The 19,482-nt window shown below is 33.9% G+C and overlaps 2 protein-coding genes and 1 non-coding gene across 4 annotated transcripts; 2 read left to right on the forward strand and 1 right to left on the reverse strand.

The window, feature by feature from the left end:
* The first annotated feature begins 38 nt into the window (after positions 1–38).
* On the forward strand, positions 39–111 carry TRNAA-AGC. The gene has a single exon. It is a non-coding gene; the product is annotated as a tRNA-Ala (tRNA).
* A 2,566-nt stretch (positions 112–2,677) lies between these two features.
* LOC8286340 (acyl-coenzyme A oxidase 4, peroxisomal) lies at positions 2,678–8,571 on the forward strand. 2 transcript variants are annotated; one of them, XM_002532067.4, is made up of 13 exons: positions 2,681–2,943; positions 3,229–3,333; positions 3,482–3,588; positions 3,914–3,991; positions 4,073–4,196; positions 4,347–4,420; positions 4,517–4,576; positions 4,694–4,803; positions 5,748–5,907; positions 7,144–7,220; positions 7,307–7,478; positions 7,563–7,655; positions 8,207–8,571. In XM_002532067.4, exons 1-13 carry the CDS (start codon positions 2,913–2,915, stop codon positions 8,336–8,338), a joined length of 1,323 nt encoding a protein of 440 aa, XP_002532113.1. In that variant the 5' UTR covers positions 2,681–2,912; the 3' UTR covers positions 8,339–8,571. The 2 variants fall into 2 exon arrangements, with proteins under 2 accessions (XP_048236233.1, XP_002532113.1); XM_048380276.1 differs by having other exon boundaries at positions 2,678–2,943; positions 3,914–4,196.
* Positions 8,572–9,659: 1,088 nt separating this feature from the next.
* LOC8286339 (protein RESPONSE TO ABA AND SALT 1) lies at positions 9,660–10,842 on the reverse strand. Its single transcript, XM_002532066.4, has one exon. The coding sequence runs from the start codon at positions 10,460–10,462 to the stop codon at positions 9,764–9,766; it is 699 nt and encodes a 232-aa protein (XP_002532112.1). The 5' UTR covers positions 10,463–10,842; the 3' UTR covers positions 9,660–9,763.
* Between the last annotated feature and the right edge of the window lie 8,640 nt (positions 10,843–19,482).

Below are 19,482 nucleotides of genomic sequence, written 5' to 3' on the forward strand. Positions count from 1 at the left end.
ATTTTTTCATTCGTAAAATGAAAATCAAACCAAAAGGTGGGGATGTAGCTCAGATGGTAGAGCGCTCGCTTAGCATGCGAGAGGTACGGGGATCGATACCCCGCATCTCCATAAGTTTTAATTTTGCATGTTCTAGTTTTAATTGATGAATAATTTGGCTGTTATTTTAATTTCTCATTAACAAATTTCAATATGCATTTTTCTTTTTCTTTTAACTGATGATTTCTTTTTCCTTTTGACTAAAGGATAAGTATTGTATAATTTTCTTATATATATTCTTAACCAATTAATAAAATCTCTCTATAATAATATTTTATATAGAAATAATCTCTACATACTGATAAATAATTATTGTTCAGCTAGTTATAAATAGAAATAAATTCTTTATTATAATAAGTTATTAATTTTTTAAGTCTCATTTTGAGAAAATATTTCTTTATTTAATAATATTTGTACATATAACTTTTAAAACTATATGTTATAATATTATTTTGTCTCATAAATTTTATTTGTATAATATGACAAAATATTTATGTATCTTATCTTTAATTTTTATCATTTCACTAATAAAATTAAGGATTAAGCTTTAAAAAAAAATTAGTGTTTAAACTTCCATTAAGTTATAACTTTTTGATAATCATAAATCTTATTTGGTTCCACATTTATCTATAGAAAAGTTCTATTATACACTTTTGACTGATGAATATGTATTATATAATTCTATTTTTTTTTAATTCTTTATTAAATAAACATCGATGTAGATCTTAATCATTCTCTTAATTGATAAGTTTTGCTTTTAATTTTAGACTAAATAAAAGGTGCTTTAGAATTTTCTTTATATATATATTAGGAATGAGCGATACCTTATGACTAAAAGTGCCTACTATCTATAAATGACTAGAATCAAAATACCAATCACTAGATAAGCCTATGAAAGATTTAAAGTTCAGACTATAATGACTAGCATCCTCATGCCACGAAATTGAGTTGACGGAGTAGCCAGTGCCCTTGAGTTATTGACTAGAATGAGTGAATGTTAGGCATGCAGGGAAGGCTCTTACTATGCGCTGGCACTAGCCCTAGGCGGGATTCTTCTTTGACTGAAGGAATAGGATAGAACATAACCATAACCCTATCTTTCACACATTTAATCTGATCATTCAGACCTTTCAATTCATAGATATGGATTTCAGACCTATGAATGGTATTCCCGAAACTCAAAAGCAATTAGAAAATTAGTAGAGAAAAAACTTGGATAAAAAGAAAGAAAATGCCTTAACAAATTTTTTTTATCGATAATCCTATACCAATCAATCGAATATTGTTTAATACGTAATCAATTGAACATTACTTGAAAAAGAAAACAATTCTTCTGCTCAGAAATAAAATGTTGCAAATGTATATATATTTTAAATGACAAATCTTTTTTTTATTATTATTTTAATTCTTCATTGATAAATTTGAATATGAACTCTTCAGTATATTTTTAACTAACAAATAAGTGTTGTATATTTTAAATTTTACTAATTTTAATTCTTCACTGACAAGATGATTTTATTCTTTTTACTTCTGACCGATGAATATAAGGTCTATAAAATTTTCTAATTTAAAGAGATTTGCAAGACGTGGGGAACCATGGCCTTCTATCTACCCCTTTATACAGTTTTCTTAGGTAAACTCCATACTTAAAAAAAAGTCCCTATAGTTTTAGTTTTAGTTTTTTTCTTTTTATTTTTCTTTAGGCCCCAGCATTTTATACAAATCACAATAGTATTAAAGGACAATATACAAAATAAATATAGCTACTCATTATCAGTCAAATATAAATTAAAAAAAAATGTTAAGTTCAATTGAGCACAATAAGAATGTGGACTTTAACCTTTATTTTTCCATCCACAGCCTATATAATATATGACCCTAATCCGTGACTCTAATGACATTATATCTACCAATAAAAAAGATTTAAAAGTGACTCCAATATATTTACATACATTAATAAAAAGGAAAAGTATTTAAAAGGCGGCGATATTTAATATAAGAAAATATTAAATATGGTCAAATTGCTGATTCTTGATCAGCTTAGACGTCATGGGAAGTTCCCTTGACCAAATTGTGGGTTATATTATGTAACTTCACTAGCATGTTGTACTATCACTTGCAACTCCGTTAGTATGTGTATTTGAACCACGACTTTCTCTTGTAAGCCTCTTAATTTTTATGCTAAATCGGTACCGAATGACAATAAATAATTAAATCATAATCTATATTTATATTTATGTATAAATTTTAAAAATTTTAGAATTATTATTATTTATTTTAATATTTGTATTTATTTTGAAATATAAAATATAAAATTTATGTGTAATTTTATATAAAATTTTTAAAAATAAAAAAAATATAATTTAATAATAATTACTAAAAATTATAAATTTTATTTTAAAATTAATTTTATAATTAAAATAATAACACTGCACCGTAAAAATATAATTAAATCTCAAAATACAATAGAAAAGATTATCTTTGAAATTTTTGCCTAATTAAGAAAAAACCCGCAGTTTTGACTTTTGAGCGTTATCCCCATCGTGGCGCCACTTTTTCTACCAATTTAATGTAAATAATCAATCAATTAATTACATTCGTCAAAGAAATAAATAATTAATTAATTACATGAATATGCGTGCCATTCTATCTCATCGAATCATATCTCGTCCTTATGATCATCATCATCGTCGTCGTTAGCACCATCATCATCGAAAACCAAAACTACTGATACCTCTCTCTCTTCCTCTCCCTCTCCCTCTCCCTCTCTCTATATCTTTCTATCCTCCATAAACTCCTTTCTGCTGCACATCAATTATTCCCCCTTTCTAAAATTCTAATTATTTAATTGAGTTCCAATCACTCGATCAATCATGACAATTTACGCTTCTTCTAAAAATCAAGGTTTGTTATTTGGTTTTGTTTGTTATGGATTTTGAGTATTGCCGTTCCTGCTAATTGCAGATATAAATTTTTCATTACGAATGCGAAAGTATGGATTTTTGGTTGTAGTATTTCTTTGTCTGATAGAGATTGAATATCATCAACTGTTTAACCTAAAGTTTTTTTTTTTTTTTTTTTAAAAAGACAAAGTTAATATCACTTACTTCATGATTTGATTTGGTTTGAAATATGATTTTCTTGTTGTTTATTAAGTCTCTGTTTTTTTTTTTAATTTTAATTTTGCAGATGATCTTGATCACAGTCAAAAGAGTTCTTATTTTAATTTACCACCATTGAATGTGTCTATTGCATTCCCTCAAGCAACTCCAGCATCCATATTTCCTCCTTGTGGTAAGAATGAAGCTATAGTGTTGTCTGATAAGTATGGAGTTCCCCATATTCTGTCAACTTTTTTTCTTTTGCAGTTCCTATAAGCAATTTGTGCTATTTCTTTAACGTATTGTTATTGTAAAATATTTACTGTGTTCAAAAATTTCAGCTTCCGATTATTTTCAATTGGATGATCTATTGACTCCTGAGGAGCAGGCTATTAGGATAAAAGTAAGACAATGTATGGAAAAGGAAATCGCACCTATAATGACAGAGGTATTCTTTTTTCTTCTTAATGAATCCTTTTGGACAAATGATGTCAATTGACTGCACAATGGCTAAGTAAAATTGGAATCTTTGCCAATGTTAAAACGGAAACTTAATTTTCAAAATCTTTTTGTGCATATCCAGAATTTGATTGGATCGCTCTTTATTGGATTGATAGAATGGGTGTTTCATATAATTTCTCAATCTTTGAGTTTATTTTATGTTCTTGACAGCTAAATGTTGCTGTTATTTTATCTTTTATTTCTCTGTGTAAGTTACATGGAGATATGTTTAGAAATAACCAATGTTTCTATGTGTATATTGTTTTGCTCAGTATTGGGAGAAGGCAAAGTTTCCGTTTCATGTTATTCCCAAGCTCGGTACCCTTCGCATTGCTGGTGGCACAATTAAGGTAACTTTTCTGATCTTTTTTCAGTATTTTTTGTTCTTGAGGTGGAACTTTGAGGAGTTATATGATAGTTATAAATCCCAGGGTTATGGGTGTCCGGGCCTCTCCCTAACTGGAAGTGCTGTTGCTACTGCAGAAGTCGCCAGAGTTGATGCAAGCTGTTCTACGTTCATTTTGGTGCATTCATCTCTGGCAATGCTTACAATAGGTGAAATCTTGATTGTATTTTCCTCAATTTCAATGTTTGTAACTCTAGTTTCTGGATTTTGTTTGCAAAAGCCCAAGGCTCCTCACAAGTCAGCATTCTTCTAAGTATACATTATTTGGTCTAAATTGTTTTTGACTGTCAAAAAAACAGCACTTTGTGGGTCAGAGGCACAGAAGCAGAAATATTTACCTTCTTTGGCTCAGTTAAGCACCGTAGCTTGTTGGGTAAGTTAGTCCTTTCTGCACTTGGCTAGTTTGTTCATTTGGTATTGGTTTCTGCTAAATTTTAAGTTACATGGGCATGTTTTCCTTCTTCTTTAGGCTTTGACTGAACCTGAATATGGAAGTGATGCAAGTGCTCTAAAAACTACAGCGAGAAAGGTTCAAGCTATTACCTCTTATATGTGATTTACATTTTTAGTTGTCTTCTTTTCTATCCTGCCATGCTGCTGAACGTCACGCTATATTTTCTTCCTGCTCTCTTGTTGGGATATTCAGGTGGAAGGGGGTTGGATACTGGATGGCCAAAAGCGCTGGATAGGAAACAGTACCTTTGCAGATGTTTTGGTTGTATTTGCTCGTAATACTTCAACAGAGCAGATCAATGGGTATGTTAGATGATTTACCAAATGTAGGAGACTTGTGTCTGAGGTTTTATGGAAACAGAATCCACCCAAATTGGCTTAAAGATTTGCAGAAAAATTACTTAAAGATGTGCGGAATAATTAAGTCCTCATTAACATGCACACATAAGGAATTAAAAAAAATATTTAAGCCGCCATCATCATGCATGCATAAGCTCACATCAATATGCATGTTAGTGGACATAAATTGATGCTTTATCATATCCAGATCTTAAACGTGTGCATGTTGAACAGTAGATATCTGTGCTAATATGCAATTATTCATCCTTCTCTTCTCTTCCTTTTGCTTAATATGCATGCATGTTAACATAATTACTACTATTTGATTGTGCATTTAAATCAAATGAAATGGTGTTCTAATTAAAACATCCGGTTCCTAGGTAGAGAATGGCCTATTTATATTATTTGAGTCACATTATGCTGACTCAGGAAATGCATAATAAACATTAAGAAGTTACAAATAGATGAAGGTCTCTTCTTGGTCCACAATGGGATTTTCATTGATATATAGTCTGTAAATGAGCTAGGTTCCCTGGATAAATGAGCTTTCTAAATATACAGGCTTCTAAGCCAATATCTGGAAGTTCTTGCTTATCATGAACAAATGCTTTGAATAATTGATATGTTGATGAATGGAGTTAGAAGTCTGGTGGATCCCAATGTATATTTAAAACAACAGCTGGTTTAACTATTACATTTGGCATCTTCACTATCTGCATCATGTCTATTTTAGGTAATTCTTTGTGCAATTCTATACATTTGGATAATAATTTCAGATTTTATTCTCGTCCTCATTTTTGCTCTTTTTTAGCAACACTGCATTTTAGACAGTTTCCCATCTTGTTTGCTATCTTCTTTACATTCTTAAATTGCCTTTGCACTTTTTCTTTAAAAATTTCTTTTTTCAGATACATAGTAAAGAAGGATGCCCCAGGGTTAACAGCTACAAAAATAGAAAATAAAATCGGCTTGCGGATGGTACAGAATGGAGATATTCTGCTAAAACAAGTTTTTATCCCAGATGAGGACAGGCTGCCTGGTGTTAATTCCTTTCAAGATACAAATAAGGTACCATCGATACGATCCTCTTCGAGGATGATTGCCCTTAGTCATTTGTGTACTTGCTTGCACTTTTTGGCGTATTATCATCTGCCCAGTGGTCAGCATCTCATATTTTGTTTTAATTATGTAAACAATCAACTCGGGCTGCCTATAGATGAAGATGAAGAAATATGAAAAGTTTGTCTTACAACTGCAAATCTGAGCCTATGTCATTCTCGTCGAATTCACTACAATTCATTTGATATATCTACCGCAAATGATTATTGTATGCAGGAATCTGCTACTAGAGCTGCTTCAGCTTTCACTTCAAAACAACAATGTCAATTCGGCATCAATTCCAACTAAATCAAACTCTAATGCTCCCCAAAAAAAAAAAAAAATCAAACTCTAGTTTGCAGTATCATATACACACATGAGATAACCCATAATTTTCCGTTAGATAATGGATTCTATGCTTCGCTACTCTCTTTCCCTATTTCCCGATATTTTTACCTTATTGACCTCCCAATATTTACCTTTTTTTTTACTGATACGTGCTTTGGTGCAAGTTATATTTTTTGATTCAATAAAATATTCCTCATAGGTGTTGGGTGTTAATCGAATAATGTATTGCATGTATAAATTCATTTGTTATTCTAATTGTTTTTACAAGTTTATGGTAGCAGCAGGTATTCGGTCCATTACAGGCCGATTTAGCTCAATATGTTACCCCATTTTCGATATTGATACGGTGCTCGATACCATTATTTAACAAATGAAAACCAAAACAAAAGATATAAGCTGTTGGATTAGATAGAACTAAAACCCAAAAATTTAATTGGAATGTATTCTCCCTTTTCCACTATCACCTGTAATGGATGGGCATTGTTAGAAATCGTCTTGACTCCACAATGTTTCTGTGCATTTTTCTTTATGCATTGGTGGCTCTTAAAAATATTTTAGGCCGAGTATATCTATATTGGTTTGTCTATTGCTATTATATCTATATTGCTATAAACAGGCTTGTATTATTTTTTACAACAGTTGTGAGCAATAATTCCAAATAATATATTAAACCTAAAAGAACATCTTTTTTCCCTTTTGTCCCTTAGAGTTTGTGCTCCTTCAGTAAACTATATAGATATATCTACTTTTCGTTTTTAATGGATAGCTAGATTATTTGAATTGGCTCGCATATGTTATCAATTTGCAGACATATCTTCTCTAGTGTTGCCTCATCTCATTGCTGCTGTTTAAGACTAGGTTCTTGCAGTTTCACGTGTAATGGTCGCCTGGCAACCTATTGGCATATCAATGGGAATTTATGACATGTGTCACAGGTATCGCAGTATATATGTTTTTATACTGTATACTGTTTAATTGTTTCTCCCTGAATAACATTTGCTTAATTTTGACTGATTCGAAGATATTTAAAAGAGAGGAAACAGTTTGGAGCCCCATTGGCTGCTTTTCAAATAAATCAACAGAAACTTGTTCAAATGCTTGGTAATGTTCAAGCAATGGTACTTGTTGGCTGGCGCCTTTGCAAATTATATGAAACGGGTAAAATGACTTCAGGTCATGCCAGCATGGCAAAGGTGTGATTGAAAATACAAAATCCTGCAATAATTTGGCATGAACTGTTCTCTCTTTAATCATGACGTGGCTTTTTGTATCTGTAGGCATGGATCACTTCCAAAGCAAGGGAAACTGCTGCCACTGGGCGGGAGTTACTTGGCGGCAATGGAATTTTGGCAGATTTTCTAGTTGCCAAGGTTCATGCTCTAATTTTTCCTGATACATTTACTGATTACTTGAGACATGTAAAACATTGGCAATGTTAGAATGGGGTCTCATTTAAACTCCAAAAATACGTGGTATGCTGTAAATGTATTTGTGGTGGAATGCTTATCTCATAGTTTAATAGATTGGGGATTCAAATATAAATCTCCTTTGCTTCCTTTTTCTAAAAATTGATGATAGAAAAGACGTACTTAATATCCCTTTACATTGCAGTGCCCACAAACTTAGAATTGTCTTTGGTGCCTTGAGTTTCTTACTCAGCGATTGCATGGACTGATGGAAAACCTAATCATTGACTCGTAAACTTCTTGTTTAAAGAATATGATGAAGCTAGACCTCCAAGCATGCTAAAAGTGACTAATTTGTACTTGACTTTTATCAGAAACTGGTTGCACCTTTTCTTTATATTACTTGTATGAACCAAGCAACCCAGACTACTTGCTTTAAACATGAGGCTGTTGCATTGAATCTGTTTTTTTCATATTCACTAATTTAGTCTCTTGTATTCTGTGTCACGTTTCAGGCATTCTGTGATTTGGAACCCATATACACATATGAAGGCACCTACGACATCAACACCTTGGTAACCGGTAGGGAAGTCACTGGTATAGCCAGTTTTAAGCCAGCTGCATTGAGCAATCGAAGCCGATTATAAAGTTGCAGTTTCAAGCTCTCTTCCTCGCGGTTCCTGCATGGCAACTCTGCCTCGCACCATATAAATGTGTTACACAGGTTTGATATATGCCAACAACAGAAGGCAGCTTAATAATCTTTAGAAGGGTCAGTTGTTGAATAACGTTCCGATACAGATTATGGCACATGAAAATAAGAAGTTTGTATTCAGTAAAGCTTTTACCTTTCAAAAATATTTATTATTTACGGCCCTAACATTGCAGACTATGGCAACCCCATTGATCTTTTCCTGTGCAAGGCCCTAGAGGTTAAAGCTACAATTTTGGGGGCACAACGAAGAAATTATAATGAAATTCTATTTCTATAGCCAAGAAATTTTAGCATTTAGCATTAATAAATCAATTGATTTCGCTAATTCATTTAGGACCGGGGAATGGGAAGAAATAATTATATTTAATGTATAAATAATAAATTATTATATATTATTAGTTTAATTGATTTTTACCAGAATAATAACGGAGAGGGTGAAAAGGGAAATTTCTATTGATGTAGGAATTTAATTATGATTTTCTATTAATCTTTTTTATGAATTAAACATTAATATTGAAAAATTATTTTCGTTTCTATTCTATTCTATGCTTAGCCGTTTGATATATCCGCTTGTCCCTTCTCATGAACAAGTCATTATGAGAAGGATATCATTTATAGGAATTTAGAGGTTCCGTAGCACTTTTCATTTTTTTTTAATACGGAAAAAGTTATCACGAAAAGTTTAATTTTGTATTTAGATTAGACGCTAAGTATAGTGCTAGTGTTACCATGATAGAATATGTATGCAGTTTATGATTGGTTACAAATTCCTTTTCTAAAAAAAAAAAAAAACAACAAAATAAGGCTTAGGAGTCCAAATTAATTTTGTAAAAATTCAAAATGCTAATGTAGCTTCTGACTGGCTACAAATTCCTTTATTTTTTAAGAAAAAAGAAAAATTAAATAAGGCTTAATTTTGTAATTTCAAACATATCTTTTCTGAAAGGTTTGTTTGAACTAGGAAGAAACGGTCTGATAAAAGCTTTATAAAACTTTTTGAGGTAAATTAGATCAAAAAATTAAAAACATTAAAAAGTTGATTTTGGAGTCAATAAGACCTCGAAAAATAATTTCGCGCCAAATTGACCCTTAAGCCTGACAACAGCTATCTATGATAACTGCCATTTTGTCTACTTTTTAATTGGATTTCAATTCCAAATGCCAATAGTCTTTCATATTTCAAGATGAAAATTTCATTGACAATCAGAGAAAAATATGATAATCTCGTAACTGTCTAATCGAAAGAAAGAAGGGAAAGAAAACCTGATAACAGATTAACTGTATTAACAGAAAAAAGATTTAAAAGAAAAGAACCCGATAATCTCAACAAAAACTGTATTTTCCTCTCTAAAGATCTCTAATACTCCATATTCCTAATCCTTAGCTGAAGTCGAGTTACTGCAGTCAAAAAGTTAACCTTCTGCACGGAATTCAATATCTCCATTACTTTAACCACTGTATTAGTCCTCAACAAATCCGCTTTTGCCACTACGGCTTCCAGCCTGGATCTAAGGGACCCAACGGCTAACCGATCACTCACTCTTCCATCCTCCCCCGCGCGCCCTTGTAGCCTCGCTTCTTGCAGCAAAGGTGGCGACGCCAGACTTTCTTGGATTTTGGCGAACTCATCAGCCAACAGTCTTTCATTCACTTTCGTCTCTTTCTCTAACCTACCCACTTCTGAATTCTGATCCTCAGATAAATCATTGACGGAGTTACTAAGTACGCGGAAAGCTAGCGAAGGTTTGAAACCTGCAATCCAAAAAAAGCTCTGCTCAAGAGAAGAGAACCACGGGGGGGAGAAGACGAGAAAGACGTTTCCTTGAACGAGTCTTGATTTTTCTTCGTAGTATTGTTCGTAATGAGAAAGAATTCTTGAAACGAGTTCTTTTAAATCTTCCTCTGTGGACTCGTGGCAGTGTTGTTGAACGGATAATAGTTCGTCGAGGTAGTGTTCTTGACGCACAAGCCATCCTTCGAAAAATGAAACGAAGGACTGGGCAATGGTTTTACCATCTCTTGTTGATCTTGACGTTGAACCTAACTCCTTTGGCATAAAAATACCCAAAGAAAAAAAGAAGACGACAAATAAAAGAAGGAAGAGGAGTAACGTAATTAATAAGCTAAACGAGAGTAAAAAGGGATGGCTACTTCTGATGTGTAAACAGACTTTGATCTGTTCTTGATATATATACAGGAAGAGCCAGGTGATTTCGTAATTCTAAGTTTACTAATTGATGTCTGCAATATGCATGTCTTTCTTGCTTAGTGTGCAAGTAATCCAGGAAGGAATTGCTTAGAGAGGAAGGTTTGGTTGACTGAAACGAGAGGGATAAAAAAGGATAAGAATTGAAAGACTCCCCAGCTACATATTAAAGCGGTTTAAAGGAGCGCGTGCTGGAGTTTGTCCTGAAGCAGAAATGAAAAGCAGAGGACGGTACCTGAAAAATGTACTGTATACATTGGGGACTTAAGAGGGAGAAACAAGGAGCTTATGTGGCAAAGTAGTGGTCAATTAGGGAAGCCAAGTGTTAAGGACAAGAAACTGCAAAGTGGTGGCCAATTAGGGAAGCCAGTGTGAAAGGACAAGTGTTGATTGAAGCTGCACGGTGGAGGGGAAATTGGGAAGCCAAATGTGTGTGTATCTGTGGGTGTGTTTTCCTTTCTTGAACTTTCTCTGGGGATGAATACAGAAGAGGTGGTATGCATGGGGTCGGAGAGAAAGAAGGGAAGAGAGGTGATCCAACTTTGATGATTGGATGGATGCTCGGCGGTTAAGGGACAGAGGAAATATAGTATGGTAACGGTGATGTGCTTTAAAACTTCATATACTAAGGTGCCGCTCTTTTATGCCTCAATTTGAGAGGTACAGGTGATGAATGTTGATCTTTCTAACATTTAGTCTTACTTAGAGTTCATGACTATCTATCAAAGGCTATTATTATTTTATACAAGTAGAGGGTGTAATGCTATTTGGAATACGGCTAGATAAATTAAAGCTCGTTTAATAAATAAATCAATTTCAAATTTGATAAAGCTTAATTTGTGAACTAATTTATATATAGATTCATGAACTAACTTGTAATTTAATATGTTGTTAAGGGATTATAGAAGATTTATATGAATTTATTTATCAAAAGAACTTCTACTTAAACATAATTATTTGACTAAAATTATAGAATTTATTAAATATGTTAAAAACTTTATATAGATATTGTAATATCCGGGAATTTTTCCTTTTTAATAATAGTAATATTAGTCTAATAATGAGTTTTTATTTAAATTAATATTATTTTATTTTTCTATTAGTTTAACTGGGATGATTTAAAATAGAATTTCAATGCTGGATAAAAATAAGAGAGTTATTTTTCTATATCTAACTAGTTTGATTTTCAAGAAAGTAATTAAGTAAATTCCTTGGGGAATAAATTATATTTTTGGTCATTAAATTTTTCACCCAATATGAAAATATGAATTAAATATTATATTTGAAAATTATGGAATAATTAGTAAAGAATTTTTTTTTATAAAAGAATTATTGGGAAAATGTAAAATTTTAATCAGCAAATTGTGCTAATTTTGATGGGAAAATAGTTAGAAAAATTGATTAATTAAGTTAGTTAAGGGTTGATTAAATTGATAATTAATTTTGAAATAAAGACTAAAAATATAATTTTATTAATATGGGATTTTTATGAAAATTTGTGTGTTTGGTATTTTTGTAATTAAATATGTCGGTAAGGGTATTTTGATAATTTTATATTTAAAAGCAAGGGTAAATAAGTAATTATATATTTTCAATAATTCTAGTTTGGCCTAAATTAAATAGTTAGGAGCTTAATTGAAAAGCTAAAGAAAAGTTGAAGGGTTAATTGAAAATTTTTCAGGACGAAATTGTTAGTAATTGAAGAAGTTGAGGGACTAAATAGTAAAGAAGAAAAGTTTAGGGACCAAAAGTCGATATGGAGAGGAAAAGAAAAGAAAAGAAAGAAGGAAGAAAGAGGGGAGGCGTCGGGGATGAAGAAGAAGAGTGTCGCGCTGCCATCCGTGGCTAGCCGAGAGTGGCGGCCAGTGCAGTGAGGTCGAGTGGTGGCGATGGCGCCAGCGTGGCTAGAACGACAGATTTTTCCTTGCCGCCGATTATAGAGTTTCTGGCGACCATTTGTGGCGTTCTTGGGCTCAAAATGATCAGCAACTTCTGGGCTTTCTTTTCCGACCATCGCCACCCCTTGAAGCTGCCGGAATTGCAAGATTCGGCGAGATGAAAAGAGTAGGGGCAGCCGGAATTTCGGGCTTTTCCGACAAGTTCCGGCGAGTTTTGGCCGATTGGAGGGCATATTCAAACTCTTCTCAACTGAAGCTTTCCAATGGCACGGGTTTCATGGCGATCAGACTCTGTTTGAAAATCGACGGTTGAGATCGTCCGTAAATCTCTCCATCATCAGCGCGTTGTTTCGAGTCCGTTGGTGCATTTAGATCGTCGATCGGACTCCGTCGGCTGGAGGCGGGTCGACCGAGTGATCAAGCGTCTCGGTAAATTTCTAGCCCGTAAATTTTAGAGTTCTTTGATAAAAAGTGATGTATTTAATTATTGTGTTGAATATTAGAAAAATTATGCGAGGTTTATTAATTAAAATAAATAGTTTGTCGGATCGTCTGCCAATAGTCGTAATTTGTGATGTGTGGCGGAGTCGGGAAAAATAGTGAAGTCTTGGGGATCCGACTCCAGTTAAAATTAAATTGTTGAAATATTTGAAGTGTTTTTTGGTAGGTTCTGTACCTGTTTTACGGGGAGTAAACGTTCGTGTTTAGGGGATGTTCTGCCGAATTTTCGATAGAATTTACCCGAGTCGGAATTTTTAGACAATCAGTCCTAGGAGTCTAGACCTAGGATTAATTGTCAAATGTTCTAATTTTATTGATTGAATTATTTTCCGTGATTAGATAATCTGTCAGTTCAGCTCGCTCCACCCGAGGCATCGGAGCAGAGTTAGGAGGTTGTCAAAGTTGTGAGTTAAAGTCATATGTCTGTTTACATGTGTCATGCTAAGATTTTACGAAATAACTCTGATTACATGATTTAATATTTTAATAGCTATTTATATAAGTTTCATTTTCTGCATTATGATTTATTGATTGCGAGTTGACTCGGGATAGGACGACGGTAGAACATGCCACCTGATGGGTTGCATCAAGACCGCATGTGCACCGATATGAATCCGAGACTGATAATAAAAGGGTAAAAGGGTAAATTTAGGACTTGCCTTAGTCGTGCATTACTCTCTTGGCTAAGTAGAGTGTGTTTGTCGAAGTAAAGGTCATTGGTCGAGCATTGCTCTCTGGGGGCCGACTTATCTGGAAACTTAAGTTACCGAACTGGATTTAAGGGCCCTGGTCGAGCTTCGCTCTCTGGGCGCCAGTCTTATTGGAATAAGAGACCCGAAAGGCTAAGACTTATAGTGATAATTAAGTCACCGGACTGAAGTTAAGGACCCTGGTCGAGCTTCGCTCTCTAGGCGCCAGTTCTATTGGAATGAGAGGGTCGAGATGTTAGTATTGGGATTAGGGTTCTACTGAGGTGCTCTGTCCCGTGGTATGAAATAAAAAATTTATTTTATTTTATTTTTGCAGAAGCATAGCATGACATGTATTTTTTATTTTAAATTAAGCAAATATTTTATTGAAGTATTTATATTCGTTTTTGGGATATATGATTTTAACTCACTCTCGAGACTGACAGTCTCAATTTCATTGTTTTTCAAGTGATTGTTAGTCTTCCCGCAGTTCTTATCTAGCAGTCTGACTCCTTCATCGTCGAGTTGATGTAATTGATTTTGATACGTTTGGCTTGCAAAATTTTAGATTCTTCGCAGTAGAAATTTTAGACTTATTAGTTTGTAATTTTTTTATATAAATTCAACTCTGGCCTAATTATGCTGGCTGACCGAATTTAATTTATAGTACCCGTTGATTTAAGATTAATTGTGGAAAAAAGTTCTTTGGATTGAGTCTGAATTCCAATTTGATTTAGTGATTTGTCAGGCTTACTATGGGATTTGGTGGCTTAAGCCTACCCATTCTTTAGTGCCGGTCACGGGCCCACAAATCGGGTCGTGACAAAGTTGGTATCAGAGCTTAGGTTTAGTTTTCCTTCGACCTAGGTTAAGATTCTTACTACTGCTAGCTAGGATTAAGTATGTCCTTGTTTGTTTTCTTTGACTATAGTGTCTCAGCTTTCACTGTTAGGGGGTCTATCTTTTCTTTTCTTGTGAGCTTGTCTTTGATGCCGTATTGGAAATGAACGCTATAGTGAGAGCAAGATCAAAAGCGCGGTAGACTCATGTCGTTTTCTTTAAGTGATTAGTGCAGACCGGCCTTAGATGCTTCGATTGTTGTTTTGATGGTGGGCACCACAGTCAGAATTAGTATAGAGCGTAGTCGCAGTCATGTCATGAACTGCCTCGTCATCGCATCAGGCATCGCCTTAATGAGTAGCACCGAAGTTAATGCGTGGAATGTCGAGCAGAGGTCAGAGCATATATAGTTGAGTTTTGTGGTTGTAAGAAGTTTAAGAATGGTGGTAGGAGTATTCTCGGATGCTCGGAATTCAGAGAAACTTAAGCGAACACTATTTATTTTTCTATGTAGAACAAAGTGTTTTAAAGTACAATATTACACCCATTCCCGAAAGAATTCGTTATGGCATTTCATTGTTAGGCATGCACATTTCCATACTCATTTTTAGGGCATGCATCATACATCGTGCATTGCAACTCTTAGTGATAGGGGGCATCATCACCCTGGTGCGCGATATTGTAGAATTTTATATAAAGAAAATCACTAGAGATTTTACGATTTTATAAAAGTATTTTTTTTAGAATATAATAAATTTATATCAGTGATGGTTATAAAGCAAATAAATAAGTAAATCTTTCAAAATAAAATTGTGTTAGCTTGGGATTCTCTGGATGACAAGATGAGTTGTTATGAGAATGAATCTGTGGCGCAGTAGGTTTCATGTCGGTTTTTAGAGATTTTTTAGTTTTCACTCGAGGAGGAATTTTATGACAGGATGACATGGTTTTGTATCGGTTATCGCAACCAGATGGATGATGTGACGTGGGTGATGTGATGTGGGTGATGTGATGTGGATGTTAAGGATATTCTGTATGTGCAAGGGACACGTCATTAGGAAGGAATTTGGCGAATGGATTTTTGGCAGGACTAGAGTTGATCCAAATCTTTCAGAGAAGATTCTTTTCTTGCGAGCGACTGAAGACAGCTTTCAGAAAGCAGAGGAGTTGTGTGAACCCGAAGTGGGAGCACGTGAAGATTTCTTTTAGAGAGTATGTATTCCTAAGGCGTCTCATGTGCAAGAAGTGATGTGGTTTGGTAAGGAAGGCAAGTTAGCCCTTAATTAGATATAAAAAAATAACTCTCTTATTTTTATCTAGCATTGAAATTCTATTTTAAATCATCCCAATTAAACTAATTAAAAAATAAAGTAATATTAATTTAAATAAAAACTCGTTATTAGACTAATATTACTATTATTAAAAAGGAGAAATTTCCGGGTATTACATTCTCCCCCCTTAAGAAAATTCGTCCTCGAATTTTAAAAGAATAAGGCTCACACTAAGACTGAAACTAATGAGAATAAGAACCTCTCATCTCCAGCTTGGCTTCTCGGGGTACTTTCCTCGATAGAATAATTCAACCACAAGACCTTGGCCATCGGCAATACTCAAGAGCAAAAATTGATGAATTTGAGAAACCACGATCCTGGCTGACTGCTCCTCGGAAGTCAAATCTTCACTTACTTCCACACACCGAGGTTACAACACAAGCGAAAGATCGAAAATACACTTCCTTAATACAGATCTACGAAATACTAGATTGACCTGCTAAAAAAATATTTTGCGGCAAGTCCAACTTGCATTCCACCTTACCAATCCTGCCGATAATTCCAAGAGTTCCACAAGTTTGATTTTCAAGAAAGTAATTAAGTAAATTTCTTGGGAAATAAATTATATTTTTGGTCACTAAATTTTTTTCCTAATATAAAAATATGAATTAAATATTATATTTGAAAATTATGGAAGAATTAATAAAGAAATTTTTTTTATAAAATAATTATTGGGAAAAGGAAAATTTTAATTAGCAAATGGTGCTAATTTTAATTGAAAAATAGTTAGAAAAATTGATTAATTAAGTTAGTTAACGGTTAGGATTAAATTGATAATTAATTTTGAAATAAGGACTAAAAATATAATTTTATTAATATGGAGTTTTCTTGAAAATTTGTGTGTATGGTATTTTATAATTAAATATGTCGGTAAGGGTATTTTGATAATTTTACATTTAAAAGCAAGGGTAAATAAGTAATTGTATATTTTCAATAATTCTAGTTTGGCCTAAATTAAATAGTTAGGGGCCCAAATTAAATAGTTAGCTAGCCGAGCGTGGTGGCGATGGCCAGAGGTGCAGCGGAGGTCGGCGAGTGCAGTGGCGGAAGTGGCTAGAATGACAGATTTTTTCTTGCTGTCGATTATGGAGTTTCCGGCGACCATTTGCGGCGTTCTTGTGCTCAAAATGATCAACAAATTCTGGGCTTTCTTTTCCGACCATCACCACCCCTTGAGGCTGCCGGAATTGCAAGATCCGGCGAGGTGAAAAGAGTAGAGGCAGCGAAATTTCAAGCTTTTCCGGCGAGTTTTGGCCGATCGGAGGGCATATCCGGACTCTCCTTAGCTCAAGCTTTCCAATGGCACCAGTTTCGTGGTGATCGGACTCCGTTTGAAAACCGCCGCCCGAGGTCGTCTGTAAATCTCTCTGTCATCAGCGCGTTGTTACGAGTCCATTGGTGCGTTTGGATCGTCGATCGGACTCCGGTGATTGGAGGCTGGTCGGCCGAGTGATCAAGCGTCTCGGTAAATTTCTAGCCTGTAAATTTTAGAGTTCTTTGATAAAAAATGATGTATTTAATTATTGTGTTGAATATTAGAAAAATTATGTGAGGTTTATTAGTTAAAATAAATAGTTTGTCAGACCGTCTGCTAATAGTCGTAATTTATGATGTGTGGCGGAGTCGGGAAAAATAGTGAAGTCTTGGGGACTCGACTCTTGTTAAAATTAAATTTTTGAAACATTTGAAGTGTATTCTGGCAGGTTCTGTACCCGTTTTACGGGGAGTGAACGTTCGTGTTTAGGGGAGGTTCTGCCGAATTTTCGGTAAAATTTACCCGAGTTGAAATTTTTAGACAGTGAGTCGTAGGAGTCTAGACCTAGGATTAATTGTCAAATGTTTTAATTTTATTGATTGAATTGTTTCCCGTGATTAGATAATCCGTCAGTTCGGCTCGCTCCACCCGAGGCATCGGAGCAGAGTTAGGAGGTCGTCAAAGTTGTGAGTTAAAGTCATATGTCTGTTTACATGTGTCATGCTGAGATTTTACGAAATAATTCTAATTACATGATTTAATATTTTAATCATTTATTTAATCTCTATTTATATAAGTTTCATTTTCTGCATTATGATTTTATTGATTGCTAGTTGACTCGGGATGGGACGGCGGTAGAACATGCCACCTGATGGATTGTATCAGGACCGCGTGTGCACCGATATGAATCCGAGACTGATAATAAAAGGGTAAAAGGGTAAATTTAAAAAGGTAAATTTAGGACTTGCCCTGGTCGAGCATTGCTCTCTAGGCTGACTAGAGTGTGTTGCCGGAGTAAAGGTCTCTGGTCGAGCATTACTCTCTCAGCGTTGGCTTATCTAGAAACTTAAGTGACCAGACTGGATTTAAGGACTCTGGTCGAGCTTCGCTCTCTAGGCATCAGTCTTATTGGAGTAAGAAACCCGAAAGGCTAAGACTGATAGTGATAATTAAGTGACCTTACTGGAGTTAAGGACCCTAGTCGAGCTTCGCTCTCCGGGCGCCAGTTCTGTTGGAATAAGAGAGTCGAGACTGACATATCATGACATGTATTTTTTATTTTAAGGTTCTACTGAGGTGCTCCGTCCCATGGTATGAAATAAAAATTTATTTTATTTTATTTTTGCAAAAGCATATCATGACATGTATTTTTTATTTTAAACTAAGCAAATATTTTATTGAAATGTTTATATTCATTTTTGGGATATATGATTTTAACTCACTCTCGAGACTGACAGTTTTAATTTCACTGTTTTTCAGGTGATTGTTAGTCTTCCCGCAATTCTTATCTAGCAGACCGACTCCTTCATCATTGAGTTGATGTAATTGATTTTGATACGTTTGGCTTGCAAAATTTTAAATTCTCCGCAGTAGAAACTTTAGACTTATCAGTTTGTAATTCTTTATATAAATCCAAATCTCGCCTAATTATATTGGCGGACTGAATTTAATTTATAGTACCCGTTGATTTAAGATTAATTGTAGAAAAAAGTACTTTGGATTGAGTCCGAACTCCAATTTGATTGAGTTAGTGATTTGTCAGGCTTACTACGGGATTTGGTGGCCTTAAACCTACCCATTCTCTAGTGCCGGTTACGAGTCCACATATCGGGTCGTAATAAATATTTTACTTTTTCAATAGTTTGAAGAATTATTTTATTTTACTTTGTATTTATTAAATTTGTTTAAACTCAATTAAATTCGTCTAAACTCAAAAGATGGAATGAATTTGAATCGAACTGATTCAATAATTCATAAATCAGTCATGAGCTGATGACTTCTTAGCTCATTTTAATCTGTATTGAAATGCTTTATAGTTTTAATAGCATATGATGATTTATATACATTTATAATAAAATTATTATATTAGTAGAATTTTTATCTGTTAATTTAAGATTTTACTAAAATATCATTGATATAAATCATAACTATTTCAAGTTACATGTGCAATACAGTAAAGTAAAATTTTTTTGTGGCGATACTCTAAATAAGAATGACTTTATATAGTTATAAAAGAATCTAGCGCTAATTTGGGCCAGTTAGGAATAAATTATAGACTTTTTAAATTCCGTTTTACAAAAATATTTTATATATATATATATATATATATAAAATATATATTATGCTATATTTTATA

The sequence above is a fragment of the Ricinus communis genome, chromosome 10 (assembly GCF_019578655.1).
Source record: "Ricinus communis isolate WT05 ecotype wild-type chromosome 10, ASM1957865v1, whole genome shotgun sequence".
Lineage (NCBI taxonomy): Eukaryota > Viridiplantae > Streptophyta > Magnoliopsida > Malpighiales > Euphorbiaceae > Ricinus > Ricinus communis.